Source organism: Pogona vitticeps, chromosome 1 (genome assembly GCF_051106095.1).
Source record: "Pogona vitticeps strain Pit_001003342236 chromosome 1, PviZW2.1, whole genome shotgun sequence".
In the NCBI taxonomy this organism is placed as follows: Eukaryota; Metazoa; Chordata; class Lepidosauria; order Squamata; family Agamidae; genus Pogona; species Pogona vitticeps.
Genome location: NC_135783.1, coordinates 339,384,387 through 339,407,224, shown reverse-complemented (window position 1 = coordinate 339,407,224; position 22,838 = coordinate 339,384,387). Strand labels below are relative to the sequence as shown.

Below are 22,838 nucleotides of genomic sequence, written 5' to 3'. Positions count from 1 at the left end.
AAATCTGTCTTTAAGTTTTCTAGTTCCCTTCTCTTTGCCTGAATTTCTACCAATAACCTACTATCTCTTTCTTTTTTAAAAAAACTTGTTTTCCACATTTCTGAAGTCTTCTTCCAAGTTTTTCACATTTTTCTCGTTATTTTTTTTTTAATTTACAGGATTCCCTTATTGTTATACCTCTTGAAATTACTTTCATTGTATCCCATATCAGGCCTAATTTTGTACCTTCTGCTTCATTTATTGTCCATAATCTAACCATTTTTTTCTTTCTCTTTTCTATCACCTCTGGGTACTGGGAAATATTAATATCCATTCTCCACCTTTTAGAGTCTTTATAATCTTTTTTAATCTCAATCTCTATTGACATCAAAGCATAATCTGTTATTTTTACGGAATTAATCTCAGTACTAACTATCCTAGAAATCTTGAGATGTGAATATAACATCTATTCTAGAGTAACTATTATATACTGCTGAAAAGTAAGTATATCTTCTTTCATCACCTTTCATTACCCTCCAAATATCCTTCAATTATTTTTACCTTTTTGCTCAATATTGTGTTTCTTTGAAGAACATCATTCCGATCATAAAAAGTTTTATCCTTTATCTTATCCATAACCATATTAAAATCTCCTGCCATAATAACATAACCCTTCTTTACTTTCTCCATTACTTTACTCTACCACTAGAGGGCAATTTTTTAATTTTTTTCTTCTTTTGAACTAAGGTGAACTTAGGTTTAAAAAAGGGTGAATTTCCCCCCATTGGAATGCATTGAATAGGTTTGACAGCTGTAGGTTTGACAGCTGTCAAACCTACAGTTCAATGCATTCCAATGGGGGGGGGAATTCACCAAAAATTAACGAAGAGTCAGAACAAAGCCAAATTAATTCTGCAAAGGTTTTACAAGGTGCACTAACGATTCCAAGCATTTAAAACAGTTTCAAACATTTTAAGACACTTTAAAAATAGCAAAAACGGACCTGTCAAAACCACTGAAATGCAATGAAACCTATTCAATGCACTTCAATGAGGGGGAAAAAATTCACCAAAAATTAACGAAGAGTCAGAACAAAGCCAAATTAAGTTTGCAAAGGTTTTACAAGGTACACTAACGATTCCAAGCATTTAAAACAGTTTTTGAACATTTAAAGACACACTTAAAATAGCGAAAATGGACATCGTTAAGTGAAACAGGGGACCCAAAAGGCAATCGTTATGAGAAGCATGGTCCCGAAATCGCTAAGCGGAAATCGCTAAGCGAAAATCGCCCATAGAGAACATCTTTAAACGGTGCGGAAAATTCTTCAAAAAACCCATCGCTAAGCGAATACACCTTTAAACGAAGCAATCGCTAAGCGAGGCACCACTGTATTCTGAAGAAAAGTAGTGATAATTTAAAAAAATAAAAACTCTCAAGGAAACTTCAAGCAAAACAAGATATGAATTAAGCACCTCTATGAATGTACTTAGCATTTCTCATGAATGATTTTCTAGACTTCCCAGAGGATATGTATTTATCAATATAGGAATTGTGTACATAATAAACATATATTAGCCTGAGAAATTTTCCTGACTTCCCTATGTAGTTTGGATATTATAAACTTTTATACTGTATACATGACTGCTTTTTTAATATGCATGAAGAGATTATGAGTATAAAAGCAATTTCTTGTAGGATATTGTGCTTAGTAAGTTAACATGGGTTTTGTTTATATTGCTAAGCAAAAACAAGAAACATGAAATAGATCCAAAGACCAAGCCAGTATTTCGAAAATCATAGATACAACATGAACATATTATAAAACTTTAACTGTCAAGTAAGGCTCTGCCATATTTAAGAACGACCATGCATATTATAAACTAGGTAGGAACACTAGTGGTCTCAGAACACAGATTCCACAAGTCCTGGCCACACTTCTAAAGTTTTTGGACTTAGGTGAGTCAAAGTACAAAACACTGGAGGGCACCAAGCTGCCTATGTCTCTTCCAAAACATACAATTATCATTAAACCATAACTGGGATATTACCACTGTCAGATTATGAAATGACATGTATTAATAGTTCTTTGCCTTCCATAGCTGGCAGTAAAAAGTGAGTGTACAGTATATGCAATACCTCCCTGGATCTCAGCCAGTATGTGGTGTAGGAATCTGTTCAAATTTCTGTGCCAAAACATCCCACTATGCTATACTAAACTATCAGACAATCTTAATCTTTGGATGTGAAGATACCCATTAACTTCCTCATTCTCATTTGTTAGGTTTAGGCCATCTCAACACAGCAAGACACTTCCATGATAATTTTCGAAGTCCTTCAAGACTTTTTGCTTCCAGCTGGAGATCAGCACTTTCAAGCACTGCAATTTGTGCAAAATGTTTCTGCTACAATCTACCCAAAACTACTGTCCTTTCCCTTTAAGCAGGGCATGCACACAGTAAGCACAGGACTGGCTGACTGTTAAGAAGGAAATACCCATCTGGTGTATCTAACTACTCTTACAAGTCCACACAACAAGGTAACAGCTATTGCAATTGCGTTTGCACAAAAATCATTGAGCTAGTAACACAAGAATTTATCTCACTCTCTAAGGAGAAAAAATGTAATCTTGTGTTCTGAATTGAGTGTGAAAAAAGGAAGTTTAAGCTAAATTATGTCTTGACATTACTAAAGCACAATCTTATCACAAGTGTTTGGGAATATAATCTTCTGCATGTGTCCTGAAGTAAGGGGCATGTGCTATGGCGGACTGGCTACCCCAGAGGAGGTCTTTCCAACATCAGGGTGATTTCTGGCAGAGGGAGGCATGGTGTAGGTGCAGTAGCCATTTGTTCCAGAAGAACGGTGAACAGATGCTTGAAATCTGTTCACCATTCTGGCACTGCGACCTCCTGCCAGACTTGAGGTAGTCAACTCAGCCAGCCCTCCAGTCTAAACCTGGTGCTGTTGAATGCCACATCTGTATCAAATGAATCCCAGATTATATGAGACCTGATTCTGGAAGAGGATGCAGATCTGGAATGCATAACTGAAACATGGATGGGCAGAGAATGGGGTGTCCCCTGACTCTTGCCTGTCCTCCTGGTTATGCAGTCCAACACCAGGGTAGACTGGAGGGGCAGGGAGGGGAGTAGCCATTGTGTACAAGAACACCCTGGAAGTTGTTAGGTGCTTTGCTGTGACTACGACGGGTCTAGAGGTCTTCCACGTGTCAATTGGGACCAGAGATGGCTCTTCCTCCCTGCAGGGAGTGAGGGATCTTGCTGGGTTACTGTGCTCCCTGCGACCCAGCCATTTCCTTATCGGAGGTGGCAGACTTCATCTCCGCAGCACTGTTGGGGTCCCCGAGGCTTCTGGTCTTGGGTGACTTCAACATACATGCGGAGGTTTCCGGTCCAGCTCTTGAGTTCTTGGAGACTATGACCTCCTTGGACATGTCCCAACATGTCAACGGCCCCACCCATGTGGGTACCCATACACTGGACCTGGTGTTTTCCACCGAGCAGAGTGAATGTGGTCCGATGGTGACTGACCTAGTGTCTGTCCCCTTATCATGGTTGGATCACCGCCTGATTAAATGCAACCTTACAATGGCTCTTCCTCCCCACAGGGAGCGAAGACCTGTTTTAGCTCATCCTTGAAGATTACTGGATCCTATAGGATTTCAGGATACCATGAGAGGGATTCTGGCCGATTTGACTGGCGCTCCTGTCGAAGCTCTGGTTGATAGCTGGCTTGCTGCTGCCTCCAGGGCTGTTGACACGATCAAACCTAGACGCCCTCTCCAGCGCAGAGATCACCCTGCACACTGGTTCAACCAGGAGCTGTGATCAATGAAGCGAAATAGGAGAAGGCTAGAGTGCATATGGAGGCGGAACCCGACAGAAGATAACCAGATAGCTGTCAGGATCACAAATAACCTTTACTTCTGGGTGTGTTCAGAATAAACACACCTCTGGGTGTGTTCAGAATAAAAGTCAAGACCTGGCTATTTGGGAAGGCTTTCCATCCTGCCATATCTTAAATTCACATTTTGCCATCTTGGATTTATAGTATATATTTATTGATTTAACTGTTTTTAAATTTGTAATGCTGCCCAGAGTAGACCTTTGGTCTAGATGGACGGGGTAGAAGTCCAATAAAATAAAATAAATAAGCTTATACACCGCCAAGCTTATGCACAACTTGACAAGTCAGTCTTGAATTTTTGGGAAGGTCACTTGAGTGTGAAGGGTTAAAAGCTCTGGTGTGCATTGCAAATCAGTAATCCAAAACACAAGTTACAATTGCAAGACATGGTCCACTTCTGCATTATCAACATGCTATGAAGGATCACTGAAAGAAATATAGCAAATACCTTTTAATGCTGGCAGCTTCTGGAGCTCTCTGTTATTGCTAATGCTGAATCTTGAAGAACTTTGTCGTTTTTCTTTCTTCACAACAGCTTGTGCAGGAGGTACTTTGATCTTAGATAATTGTGCTGTAGGTTGTATGGTGCTGGATTTTTTGCATGTAACCTTTTAAAAAAACCATAATTAGAATTCTGAAGCACCATATAATGCAGGCAAGTTTAGTTCTTTCTACTTCTAACACCATCATACATTTTTTAAACTTTACATATGTTTAAAATTATTCCAGAAAATCTAAACAAGGACATGTGCATAATGACAGGTGCTACGTTCCGGATGTTTTAACATAAGCTGTTAACAACTGCTGCATTAACATCAAGTTGCAGAAAGCTGACATCCTCAAGAAACATACCAGTGATCACTGTTTTGTTTTAGCAAGCCTGGAGGGTGTACGTTATGAAGCCTCTCAGCCTCTCTCTTTAATGCTGTCAATATCTGACAAAATCAATATTAGATATAAACTACTAAGCAAGTCTTGTTAATAAAGTACTAAAGGTTTATTTTAAATGCTGTATAACCTTTTCCATGTTTCAGATAGAAAGACAAAATTGCTAAACATATGTCTAACATCTGCATGGCTCAAGAAGCATGAAACACATAAACTTCAGGGACAGGAATAAGCTCTGGGTAGTAAATGTAAAGAGACTGGTTTATACCTCTTGTAAAATTTGTAAACCAATGGCCAGCATCCTGTTATATACCTTTATGCAGCACAGTTTGGATGACATCCACCACCGCTGTTTAGAGGGCGGGATTAAATTTTTTCTATTCAAATATATTGATGTGTTATACATAAGAAATTTATCTGCAAAATTTTACCACCATCACAATGTATTTGAATGGAACTCTATTACTCTGGTCCAGTAACTGTTACAATCAACTACTGTTTATACAAAGCTGATACAATATAATTTGCTTCATGTGGTATGAAGACAAAGAATTTGGTATAAAGACAAAGAATTTCTCAAAATTCCCATACCAAAATCGATTTTATACAAAACAATTAGCCTTTCAAGCTACGTACTGATGTGAAAATGCATAGGGAGTTTAGAATATTTTTGAGTTCTTGCATATGTACCTCTGCAAGCATGTATCACCACTAAAGTAAAGTGTAGAACCACTACAGCACAACATCTTTTCAACCCTAAGTTGCTGATCTCTTAACTAAGATATACAACTTGTCCCTTAAAACGGCCACAGTGCCAGAGAACTGGAGGATAGCACATGTCATGTCAATCTTTAAAAAGGGAAGGAAGGGGGACCTAGGAAACTACAGGCAGGTTAGCCTAATATCTGTTCCAGGGAAGATGGTGGACAGCCTAATCCAAGATAAAATATTAAAACACAGAGAGTAACAAGCCTTGATGAGGGAAATTCATAATGGGCTCTTGGGTCAGTCTTGCCTCACAAACCTTTTAGAATTCTTTGAAAAGGTCAACACAAATGTGGATGCGGGTGAACCAGTGGATATTATCTATCTGGATTTTCAGAAAGCATCTGACATGGTCCCTCGCCAAAAGCTGCTGAGAAAACTCCAGAGTCAGGGGATAAGAGGACAGGTCCTCTTATGGACTGAGAATTGGTTGAGAACCAAGAAACTGAGAGTAGGTGTCAATGGGCAATTTTCACAATGGAGAGAGGTGAAAAGCGGTGTGCCCCAGGGATTTGGCCTGGAACCGTTGGTTTTCAACCTGTTCATCAATGACCTGGAGACAGGGATAAGCAGTGAGGCAGCCAAGTTTGCAGATGACACAAAATTTTTCTGGATGGTGAAGACCAGAAGGGATTGTGAAAAGCTCCAGAAGGATTTATCCAAACTGGGAGAATGGGTGGCAAAATGACAAATGTGTTTCAATATAAGAAAATGTAAAGTAATGCACATTGGGGCAAAAAATCAAAACTTTATCAGTTAGTGGGTTCTGAGCTGTCCGTGACAGATCAGGAAAGAGATCTTGGTGTGCTGGTGGACAGCTCAATGAAAGTGTCAACCCAGTGTGCGGCTACAGTGAAGAAGGCCAATTCCATGGTAGGTATCATTAAAAAGGGGGTTGAAAATAAAACAGCCAACATTATAATGCCATTGTACAAAATGCTGGTAAGGCCCCACCTGGAGTATTGTGTACAGTTCTGGTCGCTGTACCTCAAAAAAGACATAGTTGAACTGGAAAAGGTGCAGAAGAGAGTGACTAAAATGATGAATGGGCTGGAATACCTCCCTTATCAGGAGGTGTTTGGGGTTCTTTAGTCTAGAGAAAAGGTGCCTGAGGGGGGACATGCTTGAGACATATAAAATTATGCAGGAGATGGATAAAGTGGATAGCGGGAAGATCTTTTCCCTCTCATGCAATACCAAAACGAGGAGACATCCACTCCAACTGAGTGTTGGGAGAGTGAGAACAGACAAAAGAAAATGTTTCTTTACCCAGCGTGTTGTTAGTCTGTGGAACTCCTTGCCACAAGATGTGATGATCGCATTTGGCCTAGATGCCTTTAAAACGGGACTGGACAGATTCCTGGAGGAAAAGTCCACCGCAGGTGACATGATGGGGCTGTATAATCTCCAGGGCCAAAAGGTATTTCAAAATGCCAGATGCAGTGTGTGGCATCAGGAGACAGGTATCTTGTTGTCTCGTGTGCTCCCAGAGGCATCTGGTGGGGCCACTATGAGATACAGGAAGCTGGACTAGATGGGCCCTTGGCCGGATCTTCTTATGTTCTTATGGAAAGTGGAACAAGATCCTGCCATGAGTTCAGATGTTAACTGTGTTCCCACATCTACTCTGGCAGCCTCATAATGAGCTCTAACAACAATCATTAATATCAGAGTCTCATTTACTTGTTCTGCTAATGTAGTCTATGCCATTCTGTGCCAGAAGTGCTCGTCTGTGATTTAGTTAATGGAACAGGACAATCTCTATGCGAAAGAAGAAATGGACAGAAACATAAGAAAGAGCAAGACACAGAAGCCAGTTTCAGATCACTTCAACCATCCAGGATACTCTGATATAAATCTCAATGTAACTCTTGGGGGAAAGGGAATTTAAAAATGGAAGATCCAGCATAGACAGCTGAAGAGGGCTATATTCAGATTCCAGTGTATATCAAAAGGATTAAAAAAGAAACAAGGATTCTTAGTACATACATTAATATTCTGGTATAACCACAGCCAAAAAGTTATTTTCCTTGATCTAACTCTAATCTCAGTGCAAATTCCTGAAATTCAGATTAATAAGATGTCCATGTAACCAGGACTTGGACCAACCATTGCTATTGTATGTCAAGTCCATTCTGAGTTGCAGCAACTATTTCCAGAGTTTTTTATGTATAAAGTAAGCAGCAGTAAGTTACCATTCCCTCCTTCTGGGGGTGTTTTGGGGCTATGCTGCTTGCCCAAGACAATTGGGGCTGGCTCTTATCTTGAGAGGCAAAGTGGAGAATCAAACGCTAAATCTCTAATTTACCTAATTACCTAATTTATTATGCTATCCAGCCAGCTGACCGATCACTAGCAATATTAATAGTAGCATTTTCATTTCAGGATACCATTTCCAATATAAAAGCAAAACTGGCCTGAGGAAGTGGACTTGACCCATGAAAGCTCATAGTTTGTTTGATGTTTTAAGGATCACCTGCTCTTGTATTTGGGTAATTTTAAGTATCACATAACCCTTTCTGAATTTTTTTCGGAACATTAGGTCAGGATTCTCCTGCCTGCTTGGACTAGAGGCCACCTTTGCACAGTAGCCATATTGCTTTTATAAGTGATACTTGAACTGAATGATATTTGCAAGCACCTGCAAGTTAAAAGGAGCTTTCTGTACATCACTGTTGAGCCAAATCAATTAGCAGGACAGCAGGAGTGGCACCACAGCGGTCACTCCAAAGCACATAGGAATTCCGTCAGCTTGGCACTTCAATTGCGGGAGGAGATACTTAGCCATTCTATAGATATTACCCATAGATAGCCAAGCCATCTCAGCAGCAAGTGTGCAGAACAGAATAGATTTCTGGCCAAGTATTGTAAAAAGCTGTGCTGATTTGGTATGATGTTGCTTCAGCACATCACTTCCAGGAAACAGAAGGCTGCATTTTATTGTAGTAGTTTCAGTACCCGCAAATGACAATATTTATGTCCTGGTGGCACACTGAACAAGATAATACTAAAATAATTAGAAAATGCTCCAAAATTCTAGCTTGAGTAACAATTTTAAAAGCAATGCTTTAGTATTAAGTTAACAATGCTTTCATGTGCAGTTTTGCCACACCTAGTGTATTTATATTCACTTTCCAGATAAGCAACTGCAGCTTGTTCTCAACTAGTGACACACCCACAATCACATGGATAAACAGAAGTGTGAACAAGGCTGCTCAAGGTCAGAGTCACAGCAATTCCTGTAATCATGGTAGCCAGAAAAAGCAGTGCAATCTGGGCAGAAATCACTGTAAAGTATCTTGGGGTACAGTTTTTGATTTCTTATAACTGTAGGCATGTGCACACATGAGAGCAGGTTGCAGCAACTCACATTAGAGTCTGTGAAAAAGCCTTCAATGTTAATAGCCCTTATAGCAGATGGTTCAGCTCAAGCTTCCTTTTCTCATACATCTAAAGTTCCTTAAAAACTTTACACCTGTAAGTTTACCTATTTGCCTGACAGCTGAAATATCTCCCTCCACCATATATTTCAGATGTGAGGTTAGAATAGTTTCCCAGTGCTGAACAAATAAAATCAAAACACAAAACGAAGAGGACAACACTGCTGATAACACAAATTTGATTCTGAAACATTGTATGCGAGATAAGATCAAGAGATTCCTGGTAAAGCATTAACAAAAGCTTGCAGGTGTCCTCTGTCCCAACTACTGTACTAGGCATTTCTCCCTGTGATTATCCAAACTGTGAGACAGAACATTCCTATAGACTTCAGAATTCTTGACATTACAGTAATGTTTAAGTTGAATTCTGACTTTCTCAACTCAGAAAAAAGTATTTAACACCTTAATGTCCACTTCAGAAGTGAACAGCAAAGATTAGTGTGATCTCAAAGGCAAGAATAAAATAACTCTGCTATCTACCTTTCTGTTCCTTTCAACCAACTGGAAGGGCCTGAAATTATACTGTTTAATTAGGAACCTGGCAACTCCAAAGTAAACAGCATCTTCAGCTTGGCCTACTGCGACTTCACTTTACGAAGTGTCTCATAATTAATCCTCTGGCTGACCTGAACATAAAGCAGCAATTGTGCCCTCATATAAGGAAGGCAAAATATCTGATCGTTTTTGAGGTAACAGCTACTACAAATTTATTAAAAAGTTCCACTGCAAGAGCTCTGTGAAAAATTGCAAGTAGGATTTAGGATAAAGTGGAAGGGTGCATAACAGTTCCTGTAATTTCAAAAGACATGATGCAATTGTGACAACCAGAATTGCCGCTGGAAGTATGCAAGAGAATGACAAAAATCAAAGCAACCCTAGAGCTGCCCACAAAACTGTAGAACTGAGTTTATTCCTTGGCTCTCGTTAATATTCAGTTAATACAAAACACAATGCATCATCACTGGGCTGTAGATTTTTCCATCTTCCCTTCAGTTAGTTACTTGATGCTTATGGTATCAGGAAAAGTCACTGATTGTTATACTAGATCTTGCGGAGAAAGGAGAAATGATCCAGGTCCACTGTCTTTGCAATGAGCCAAGCAGTAAGTCTGGTCTGTAATGCTGATCTAATAAAATGTGATGCAATCTTAACTATGAATCTCTTTTTGCAACTTCACAGTGAACATGTACTGGGAAGACATATCCAGCTTATACATACAGGAACTGCTAGAGAGCTCAGTTATTTAGGTCTCTAGCTGTGGTGCCAGTGGTTGGGAGTTCAGTTCCCCACAGTACCCCCTTGGCAGGGGTTGGTCTTGGTTATACGCAGGGACCCTTCCAGTCTGTAGTACTAAGAGTCTGATTAGAGATGGGCATGAACCACTGAACTGATGGTTTGTTTGGATTCATTTTTCAGCCAAGCAGGCGTCTGGTGCTTCCCAGCTGTCTCATCCAGGGGACACCCATTCAGAGGCAGCACCCAGAGGAGGCACGGCAGGGAAGCCAGGGTGATGCCTCTGAGTGGGGTGCTCACCAGAGGAGGTGGGGCTGGGGAGCACCAAACACTTGTTCAGCTGAAAAACAAACTGGTGCAAACTGCTGGCTTGGCGGTTCGTGCCCATCTCTAATTCTGATTGTATTATTATTGCCCTTTTATTTGACTTCAGACAATCTTACGACCAAGGTAGCACTTTCACATATACAGAAAACAATATAAAATAACTGCAATCATGAATACAGTGACAAGGTTTATATGGAAGCTGATAAATAAAATATTTGTAGAATACTGTCACATGCGTTCTTCTTTCAGTAGAGGACACTGTCTAGTTTTCACAACCCACCTTTTTTAATTTACAAGAGCTTGGAAAAATAAAACTACATATGCTAGTACATTTCTCCACATAGATGTCAGGGTGGTGGAGTGATTAGGGTAGACATAGTGAATAACGGGCTATGGGACAATGCAACCTATTTTGCTACAAAAAGCAATAAAGGGCTATGGGACAATGCAACCTATTTTGCTGCAAAAAGCATCCTATTTTGCTGCAAAAAGATTCATTTTTCAGCCAAGCAGGCATTTGGTGCTTCCCAGCTGTCTCATCCAGTGGACACCCATTCAGAGGCAGCACCCAGAGGAGGCAGGGCAGGGAAGCCAGGACGCATTAAAAAAAGTTCAGTTCCTGCTTCATGTAACACATATAGGCTGAGACACCCAACTATATAGTTTCTATAAACCCCACAGTTCCTTAGTCATTAGACACAGCACTGGTAGAACTGTGCATCATGTATCACATAAAACTGTTAGCTAGCAAGTAGTTTTTAAACTTATTACATATGTCATCTTTATTCACTAATATAATTTTGAGTGGTGAATTGTGCATTTTCATACAAGATGACTTCTTATAAAGATCACACCCAAACCCAGTAAGGTGACAAGTAGGGATAAGCCATTCATCTTTTTTGGACTCCGAATTTCCCAAGCAGAATTATGGGAGTCTCAGCCCACAGATGCACACCTACCATTTACTCACCTGGACCACAACCTAGAGATCACATGGCTTTCTGAGGCTTTCGTTTTCTGTTGTTAATGTAAAAAATAAAAAATAAGAAGAGAAATCTGCCGTAGTACTTCCTGCGAATTGTAGTTCATCAGGAGGCACCTCAAATTCCCAGGAAGTACCATAACAGCTTGCTTCTTCATATATTAACAACAATAGGCTGGAGCTAGGCCATGCAGACTTTGAGACAAGGGTATGTTCCATGTGATGAAAACATAGGTGTCTTTAGATGTGGTCTTTGGCTTGATATTCTCAAAATTTTGCCTGCGGAATTGCTAGAGTTGGGATTCAAAAGAGCCAAATGGCAAATGACTAGTGACACATATTTGCGCTTCTGCAGATTTATATATAATAAACATCTATCTGGCTCAAAACTGTTAGGAACAGAATATAAAACATGCACCTGCATCACTTTCTTACATTCCAACATGCATAATAATCTGGAATAATAAATTATGTGCTAAAACACTCGGAAAAAAATCAGTCCTCTTGACTTTTAATTACAGAATATCAGCTATAATTGCGAACTACAGCATATGTTCAGTCACATTTCTTGTCATCAGTCCAGCCTCTCATTACACTCTCCTCCAGGAGTAAAAGCAGATTTATTTCTACAGCCTCTCCTCTTTTGTGAAGAAATGTAAAATAAAATAAAAATTAAAAATGCAGAAAAATATACAGTGAAGACCACTGTACTTTTCTTGTGTGTATAAATTTTTTTGAAGGCAAACATTAACAAATTATGCATAGATTCCTTTCACAATGAGTTTTTTTAACAGAAGTGAGAGCAATTTGTTTCTCTAATTCTTAAACAGCAATGTTTTGCTTTTAAATCTACCCTACATATAATTTATTGTAATTCTAGAAGAGAAACATAGCACATTTCTAAATAATTCTATGGTCTCTTAATAGCACAACCCCAACCCCCATTAATTCACTGGTGCTGCCACAGAAGTAGACTTTGTTCCAACATGCACAGCACAAGCTAATCTAATCAAGCACCACACACTACAGGGTAGAGCCTGACAGAAATCCTTCCATGTCTCTCTCAGGAGTACAGAATATATCTAGTCTAATTGAGTTGACTGGTTTGACTAACAATGTTGGCAGCACCTGCAAATTAGGCTGGAGAAAAAAAAGGTGGAGCTGAATCATGTCGATGATACCAGCACACAGGAAGCAGAAAATGGATGGCACAGCATTACTTCAAAACCATTCAAATAGTATCTGCCCACACAATAGCTGGTAACCTTCAACATATCGGTATTTTTAAATCAGGGTGGATAATAAACATCCTTTTTTTTCCAAATAAAAACGAAATTGAGACTTATTTTTTTCATTTAATGCATGTTTAAATTTTTTATTGTTAAAATTCTTGTTACTTAAAAAAGCCCTTTGTGGTGATAGCTTTTATTTAAAATGTATTACAGTTCAAATATCTCTTTATGGAATGAGGATTATTCATTGTATATTATAAGGAAAATATTCACATGAACTTTATTCAAGAGTTTCGTAAATAGTGCCCAAGAGTTTCAATAGGATTAGGGCTTCAATTTTATGAGATTCCATAGGTTTCTGTTAATCCTCTGCCCCTGCCCCAAGAATTGAGTCTGGGTAGAAGCAATTAGAAAAGCTTGCAGTTTTAAGCCAATTTTCTCAACTCTAACTGAAGTTATTGCTGGATCTGTCCCCCTCACCTTTCTCTCAGCATGTTATGGTCTTGGAAATTCTTGGAAGCCTTGTCAAAATCTCCAGGATTCATTTCAATAGCCTCCTTTAGTATTGTTTATTCCTTTATAACAGCAACTTAGCTATTTTCCTTCTGTAACTTGGTGAAGACAAAGTCAAACCATTACTGCTCTCTCTAAGGGTCCACTTTCAGATGCTGGAAGGGCCAATGAAGAGAGGATAATTGGAGATGGAGAAAAACTGGACGAGGAAATTGTGAAAAATAAGTACTGCGAAAAAGCAATGTATCAATGTTATCGCAAACAAGAATGCACTTTTCTCATGTGAAAAAAATTATAGATTAAACTGAATCTGGATGGACAACTGAAATCAATTTCCTTTAAATCCACCTTGTTTTAAAACTGATCACTCATCCATTTAATAATGACAGTTATTACTAAAACACTAATTACCTAGTTCAGTTACAGATATACAATCCTAAATTATGCTTTAATAGAAACAGAATTATTATCTTCCTTCTTCTATCTTTTTAAGATGACAAAGTAGTAATACACTGATGAAATCACAAGATAAAAAAATTTGTAGATATTCATTTTAACCTTTAAAAAAAGATGGGGAAACGGTTTTATGATAATAGTTGAGTACTGATAATATTGAACAGAGCTGCATAAAGATCCATTTCAAATGCTCAAGAAGTTGGCCGAAAAAGGCACATTATTCATCACTATTTGATATATTTAAAATTTACTATCATGGTTCTATACTTGTAAGAAGAAATGACAGTAAAATCAACAAGAGCTAGAACTACAGAGGATATAGTTCCTAAATGGTACTTAAAATTGCACAATTGACAGTTGACCAATATAATACTACAACAATTGTAAAATATTTCCATATAGAACAAAAAAAGTCCTCTCATTAATATTCTTAATACAGCCCTTCCCCTAAGTGATCAAAACACTAGAAGTACATGATCTTAATAGTGCTTATATACTTGTTAGATATGCCAGCATTACTACCTATACAGTATTTTTCAGATGTGGGAGCAAAGGTTTACACATAGTACTTTACATACACCAAGGATGGGCAATTTGTGGTCCTCCAGATTTTGCTGGGTTGCAATTCACATTAGCTTAAGCCAAGGGTAGAGGATGATGAGGGTTATAGTGGCACAAATTTGCCACTGTTAGCCAAGTAGTACTCAGATGTTTTAACCAAGCTCACAAAATATGGGGATGTCTAAATCACTGATGAGTTTGTTAGCCACACAGTTCTTCTAAATAAACAGGAAACTACTTAAGAACAAACCTGTTATTGAACACTGAGCATTTTACATTATCTCTTCTTACATAAATTACCACTTCTTACAGAAAGATCAGTGAATTAGTACACTTTTATATTTTTAACAGAGACAAGACCTGGACCTCAAGATTCACTGAGTAGTTCCAACAGATAAACAGTGATAAAGAAAATCTCAAATTTGTATAGATATCAGCATAATAATTTTTCACAGACTGAAAGATATACGACTTATATTTACCTCAATGTCCAGGTTATCTTGAACATCTTTGCTACTTTTCCCACTTTTCCCCGCTTTTGGAGGTTCCTGCAATTTACAGAAATACACCAGTATTGACAAAACAAAAATGTGATGCACCTTTGCTTAAAATGACTATTTTTTAATAAACTGGAACACATCTAGAGAAGACACAAAATTAAAATACACTACTCAGCAAGTAGTGTAGATTTTTTAAAAATGGGGGCACCACCTAATTGCAAGGCAAACATGTAATACTTTTAAAGTACACAAGAATGGAGATAGAATTGGGAGGGGCATAGATCAAGGCTGAAATAAATATTGTGATAATTAAACTACACCTTATAAAATATAATAACAGAATGGCAATCTGAAAATAGTACCACTGGCCAGAATACTACCGCGTAGTACTGCACAAGTAATGACAACTACACAACCAGTTTTTGCCTTTATCTAGCTATCTCTAATACACACAGGTGTACATAAACATCTCCAAATGCACAACAGACAGCTGGCAAAATGATCCATAACTTTTGTATGATATCAAAATTACACTGCACAACATTAACATCATTCTGGATGAGTTCTGAACAATTTTTTTCCTTGGGAAATTTAAAGACCAGGCTGGACGGCTACAGCTGATACAACTGAAACCCAGGGAAACCTGTGGCAGCAGTTATTAATAAGTGATGGCATCACTTCCAGTACATGATTCTGAGATCTAGTTTTCACTTTGCCCCATATATAAAATTCATATTGGGACTATAGTTTTTACAATCTTTCCGTATGGAGCTGACAACTAGAACCTATGCTTGCTGCCATTACACCATATCTACTCTTTGCTCCCAGATTCTTATTTTTTTAGATTTGTCAGGTCTGAAAGAAGAAATAGTAGGTCAAATAGATAGTTACACCACAAAAAATACAGAATGCAATGAGCACACCCAAAATTCTGAACAGATGTAGACAAGAAAAACAGAATTCAGCATGACATGTAACTGACAAATGCAAGAGCAATATATTCTGGTGTCAGCATTAAAGCAAAAACTCCTGGAATGCCTGCAGGCCAGGTCTCTGCCTCACCTATCAGTCTAGCTAGGAAACAAAGGCTCAACCAGTATTCAGCATGATCTTATATATGTTTATACAAAATGTCTCACTGAGCAACCAGGTTGCTTCCAAGAACATATACGTATGTTTGCAGAATTATGCCTAAAGACTCCTTCAAAGTGAGTATGACTGCATCAATAAGGCTTAACTACTTGCTGACACTTTTCCAAATACATGAGAACCAGTCCCCGAAAAATTACAAGATTATCTGAGAGTGAGTTAATGTATGCTGTTTAACAAGTTTTTTTTTTTTTTAAAAAGGCACTGATACCAGCATGCCTTTTTAAAGGCATGGAGCATTTTTTTTTTCACACGGACCTCAGTGTTACTAGCATTTGATTGTAAGCTCACCCACCCCCTATCTTGCTTCCACACAGTATATTTGCACCCATTTTTTTTCTTAGCAGGAAACATTCCGCCTCAAAAAACAACTCCCACAACAGGTAAGAACTTTGTTGCAACAAAGCATGCCTTGCAGCACCTTAGAAGGCCTTACAGATTTAAAGCTTAACATCTGTTATTCCTCAAAATGGCACAAGAGTGCTTGTTATCCCACCCCCTTCACCTAAAAGTACGAACTCCTGCCTGTTAAGTCTTCACACCACTCTTTCGGGGGGGGGGTGTCGGGCAGATAACGACGGTGTGGGTGGGTGGGTGTGTTTTTAACAGTCTCAAGCACTGCAGGGGGGAAGGATTCGCCCCCCACTCACCCCACACCAAAAGGCATCCCTTTCCAGGGTCTCATTTTAAGGCACCCTCCTCCCACCTCCAGAGGATCCCCATTAATAACCACGGACACTTTTCTTTCTTTTCTCCCCTCCCTCCCTCTCTTCCACTCAACTGGCTTTCCAAGCCCCCAGCGAGGCCTGCCAACTCCACTTCCACCCCCTCGGGTAGGGCCTGCTCCTGCCTCAAACTACTACTACTCCCCCCCCCCGCCGCCGCCGCCGCCGCCGCCGGTTCTTCTCAGGCCTGACCTGACTCTTCTCCTTCTTGTTTTTATTCGGCATGGCCGACGGGTCGGGTGGCTGGGGGCCCGCCAGGCCGGAGAGCCGCCACCTCCCACGGGGACAAGAGGTGGTGGCGGCGGTGGCCCCGTTGACTCCCGGCTTCTCTTCCCTCACTCTTCCGCCTCCTGCTTCAGCTGCTTCCTATTCCTACTACTCCCACTACTCCTCTTCCTCCTTCACCGGCCGGAAAGCCGGCCTGTCTCCCGCTCGAGGAAGCGGGCTCGCTGGCTCCCTCCCTGGGAGCTCCCCCCTTTCCTTCCCGCCTGCCTGCCCGCCCGCCCCGCTTCCTCGGACTCCCCGAAGCAGCCCAAGGGGAGGGAGGGAGGGAGGAAGGCAGGCGAAGAAGAGGCGGCCTCTCTGTCAGCAGTGCTCTCCTCCTGCCCCGCCCCCTTTCACGGCTGGGGTGGGAGGCCGCCTCGCCATTGGCTGGGCTGTGTCACGTGAGCGTAACGCTCTTCTTCTTCCTCCTCCTCCTCCTCCCTCCCCATGTTTTTCATGTCCCCCCTCTGCATCTGTAGGCAGTGCCTCTACGGTGGTGGTGGTCGAAAGGGGAGCTGTGTTAGTCTGTGCAAGCATTATTGGTTAAAAAGTAATAATAATAATAAAATAAAAGAACAAATAAAAAAAAGACAAAAATGTGGTGGCACTTTAAAGACCAACTGTTACATATATCTATTTTAACGCCAGCTTTCGTGGGCAAGTCCACTTCGTCAGGCATAAGACATATGGTGGAGGTTGTTTCCCTCCCCCCACCGCTACCCCCAGCCCTTCTTCCACCGCTGAGGGTGAAGGAGACCCGACCAGTTGGTCCTGTCCCCAATTTCCCCTCGGTGAGGGAAAAGCTAGAAAAAAAGCATTCAGGCCGTCATCCTGCAATAGGGAGACCGGCCCTCCTTCGCCTCAGGGAGGAACCGCCTCCCGTTTGGGGAGTCTCGGGTGCGGATGGGAGGTTTGTGTCAGGGAGTCAAGCACGGTAGCAAAGTCAGTGCGAAGGAAACTGAGGAGGGGGGGTCCAGGGCGGGGGGAAAAGACCGAAAGGAAAGGATTGTGAGGAAAACGGGGTGAAAAAGAAAAAGACGTACGTGTGTGTGTGTGTGTGAGGAAAAAGTGTAAAGCAAAATGAGGAAGTGTGACAAAGAAAGACTTGAAGGCAAGAGAAAGACAATGAAGAGGTGACAAAGGAAGGAAAAAACTAAGAGTGTGTGAGAAATGATTCATTGGCTGAAAACCTGCTGCTTTGCGTAGTAAGTTACAGCTGGAGTAGACCTATGGAATCAATGGGGACTCCTCCATAACTTCCACAGATTCAGTGGGCTTACTGGAGTTGTGATTTACTACACTAAGCAACAGGGTTTCAGCCCCTCCCTTCTCTGAGGGAGAAGTGAGTATTTGTTAGTACAGTACAATCGACTACTGTTGTGAATTGATTTTTTGTTCTCCTTTCCTGTGTATGTAGATATACTTTGTTTCCATATCTTTTGAAGTCCCTGCCCCAACCTGTGTATGTATTACTCCCCCAAAATAAGACCTAATCTGAAAATAAGCCCTAGTAAGATTTTTCAGGATGCTCCTAATATAAGTCCTACCCTCCAAATAAACCCCAGTTAAGTGAAAAAACCCCACCCTCCAGCATTGTGCAGCAACCGGGAAGAAGATGACAGGACTGTATTTGAATAAATGTAGATTGTTGTACATGAAAAAAAAACATTCCCTGAAAATAAGCCCTAATGCATTTTTGAAGCAAAAATTAATATAAGACCCTGTCTTATTTTTGGGGAAACACAGTACATATTTCTATAGGGGTAACATTTTGATAAAGAATGGGTAGAGGCCTGTTACCTTAGGGAACTGCATAAGCATTGCTATATGTTACTTGTTTGCCAAGTGACTGGTCTTCTGCTGGTTGCACAACTATTAATGCAATTGGTTGCATGTTCAAGGTGGCAACAAGATCCCAGGAAATACAAAAACTACTTGCGTGATTGTCTTGACGTGTGTGTGGTATGTGTTTCGGCAATAGGATTTTATCTATCAAGTGCACCCTAAAGACTAGCAAGCTTTACAAGTGTAAGCTTTAGTGGATGGAGGTAGCCCTCTTCTTCAGTTACCTCTGAAGGAGTGGGCTATAGTCCATAAAGGCTTATGCTAAATCAGACCTTATCATAAATTAGTCTTTAAGGTGCCCCAAGTCTTCTTGTTGTTTATATGATTTATCTATCTGAGCAGCCAGCTAAGATTGATGCTTCCAATTTGTGATAAGGTCTAGCATGCAATAATTTACACAACAAATCCGTCCATCTTTAAGGGATCACAATACTTTATTTTTGCTGCAACAAGTGGCATATTACTTATTTATTCTTTAGATTTTTATCTCACATTTCCTTCAATGGTTCAAGCCAGCTTGTATGACAATCTGTGGTGTATATAGGCTGAATCAGTGTGACTGGGCCACAGTCACCTGGTACTTTTCATAGCACATTGGGGGAATCGAACTGGAATCACAAAAGTCCTTGTCCAGTACTTTAACCAGTATTCCATTTTGCCTTTTTAACCTGACTTCAAGAAGAGTTTTAGCTTTAGCATTAGCATTTATTTGTTTGTTTGTTAGTTATACGATGCCATTAGTGCAATGCACTATTCTGGGCTGTCTACAGCATAATAAAGTAAAACAACATGAAAAAATAAAATTATGAACAATCAGAGAAATAAAACAGATCTATATACAGTACCTACTTTCCTACCTATCTGTCTATCAGGTTTTGTTGCTTTGAATATATAATTTCAGGCAACGGTGACATATAAATGTTTTAAATAAAATGGGGGTCTCATGTGCCATCTGTGCAGACCTGTCAATCAAACTGGGCAAAGACAGCATTTCAGCATAACATAAAAATAGAAGAAGAATCTGTGGTACTCTTAAGATTAACAGATTGATAACTACCATATTCTCTCAGAGATTCTTTACTAAATTCATTTTTTTCATAAATGTATCCTTTCTTACAGTTATTTCTCTAACATTTTCATACAACTTTAAGTTCCAGCCGATGCAGTGGTCTTGTGGCAAATGTGCTCATGGGGGGGGGGGTGATTAAAAAATACCACTTTCCCCCATAATCTGTATCAGATGGGGGAGGGACTTTCCACATTCTCTAAAATGACTGAATCCCCTTCTCAAATGTACAGTTACAAGATGGAACATACTTGGCTCTGTAATACTACAAGCAGATAAGATCTTGGAATTGGTGTAGATCACAAGTTGAATATGAGCCAACAGTACAATGTGGCTGCAAAAAACACCAGTGCTATTTTAGGCTTTGTTAGCAGAAGGATAGTCTCTAATTCCTGTGAAGTACAGTACTTGTCCCACTCTATTGGGCACAGCTTAGGCCTCATCTGGATACCATACTTTAAAAAGGATGTGAACAAATTGGAAAAAGTTAAGAGGAGGTCAACAAGGATGATCAGAGGACTGATCTAGCCCTATGAGAAAAGATTGAAAGAACTGGATGTGTTTACCCATAAGAAAAGAAGACTGAGAGGAGATACGGTAGCATGTTTCAAATACTTGAAACATAGTCATACAGAGGAGGGGCAGGATCTGTTCTGAATCATCCAAGACTGCATAGCACATAATAATGGGCTCAAGTTACAGGAAGCCATATTTCATTTGAACATCAGAAAAAATGTCCTAACTATGAAAGCAGTACGACAGTGGAATCAATTACCTCAGGAGGTGGTGAGCTCTCCAACTTTGGAGGCATTAAAGAGAAAATTGGACAACCATCTGTCAGATTTACTTTTACTGTATTTAGAGTCCTGTACTGAGCAGAGAGTTGAATTTTATGGCCTCACAGGCCCCTTCCAACTCAATTATGCTACGATCCTATGTTCTATGCATGTTCGAATCTGTATGCAACATAATACAAAGTCCTCTCTCTCAGATGTCCATCAAAGAGGCCTCTGCTAGACATGTCATTCTCCAGAAGGCTTCTTTGGATGAGTTCACGATAAGATAGGTAATGCTTTATTTGTCTAGGTCCCAAAACATTTAGGGCTTCACAAACTGATATCAATGCCTTGCATTGGGCCTGGAAATCAACTGGGCTTGGTTGGGCTAGAATCTAGATCTCCCAAGCCATACATTTTAACCACTGCACCACGCTGACTGTTTGTCTTGTTACCCAACTACTCTCACTTTTAGCACTATTTTACTATGGTTTTATTGTGTATTTGTGCATCGCTCAGAAATGTTATTCATACATATTGATAAAAACATAAAATGACATTTTACTGCACCAAAATATCAATTATCAATATTAAAAACAGAAATATAATGAAGTCAGAATTTGATGGGGAAGGGGGTTATCAGAAATATACTCAGATCGTATACAGCTGTTGAAAAGCAATGAAATAGTGACATTATCTTTCATTGACAATTATGGGAGTGAAGATATCTGAATTTAAACCTTTTGCAGAAAAATATTACGATATATTTTTGAACCACACAAGAGGAATGTGCCATGTGATGTGCTTTGCCCACAGGCTGGATTAAAGTTGAGACCATAATAGAACTTATTTTAATACCAAGTTATATAGCTTCAGGGAAGTGGATCACTTGACCTCCTTATGTCTCAACCCAGATACATGAGGGATAAACAAGAATCCTTTTTTTTTTTTTTGCATTTCTATTGATTGCTAGAAAAATGGCCATCATCATAAGGAGATATTATTAGAGAGAGAGAAGACACCTTTGAATATTTTTATGAACCTCCACAGAGGGTAGAAGTTGTTATAACCAGAACTACAACACTATGCAAAGCCCACCAAATAATAATAATTCTATAATATTTTAGGGAAATCACAATACAGTGTAAAAATCCTTTAAACATAATCCTTTTTTCCATATTTATGTATGTAAATATAAACATCACCAAGAAATTGGCTTCAAGTGGAAAGAAGACAGCATGACTGAGCAGCTGCAATCCACAAAAAGGGATTTATGTCAAAAGTGAAATGAGACTGCAAACTGCAAATACATTATTGATGGCATTTTATCCTCGGATCAGCAAACTAGATCTCAGGGGGGACTCCAGATAATGGATACAGAGGTTTTGTCTCTATGTAATTAGCTTATGAAGATGGTTTTATGACAGCAGTCCATATAAAATTAACTACCTGACAGTTTCACTCACAATGCAGATTCATTGATACTGTGAGAGTTCACTCTGATCCTAAGGATCTAGAGAGTTGCCAGCGTATGAGTGGCTTAAGATCAATGTAAGCAGCGATCATGGCATGTAGGACCATTTGAGGACTCATATAATTCATGGGGTGTGGGGAAAGGGTACTCCCAAAAGGATGAAAAAATTGACCTAATAACATACTTTAGATAAACAATTGACAGTCGTTAGAAACAGCCTTCGCAGTAGTAGCTCTTACCCAAAGATGGAGGAAGCTATTTTTTTATACCAGAACTAGTCATCTGTGAGCTTAAAAAGTAACTTGCTCCATTTCTGCTTCTAGCCTATGGGATTTTCTCTCGATATACAACTGGTTTTGTGTATGGCTGCTATTTGACAGAAATCCTATGGTGAAGTACTAGAAAGTGAAGTGAAAGCTGCTATGAAAGCCCCTGGAAGAAATAAATCGCCTAGAAAAGATGGAATACCAATAGAACTATTTCAAGCCATGGAAGAGATGGATCTGTTAAAATTCTAATAAGAATATGGCAACAAATATGGAAAACAAAACAATGGCCGACAGACTGGAAACACTCAATATACATTCTAGCCTAGAAAGGAGATGTCAAGGAGTGACTAACGGACTATTGTTTTAAATTTGCATGCAAGTAAAATGATGCTCAAAGTGTAGCAACAAAGGTCTTTATCTTATATGGAGGAAGAAATATCCGATGTTCAAGCTGGATTAAAAGA

General features: G+C 39.6%; 1 protein-coding gene across 4 annotated transcripts in view; it reads right to left on the bottom strand.

Moving 5' to 3' along the window:
• Positions 1-17,045, bottom strand: part of PPP2R5C (protein phosphatase 2 regulatory subunit B'gamma) — a 97,616-nt gene extending 80,571 nt beyond the window's left edge. For all 4 annotated transcript variants that reach the window (XM_020793563.3, XM_020793565.3, XM_020793567.3 and 1 more), the window contains exons 1-3: positions 16,873-17,045; positions 14,789-14,854; positions 4,358-4,517 (exon numbers count right to left, since the gene is read on the bottom strand). In XM_020793563.3, coding sequence (XP_020649222.1) covers positions 4,358-4,517; positions 14,789-14,854; positions 16,873-16,905 — 259 coding nt within the window. In that variant the 5' untranslated portion in view covers positions 16,906-17,045. The remainder of the gene's footprint in view (positions 1-4,357; positions 4,518-14,788; positions 14,855-16,872) is intronic.
• Positions 17,046-22,838: the final 5,793 nt, after the last annotated feature.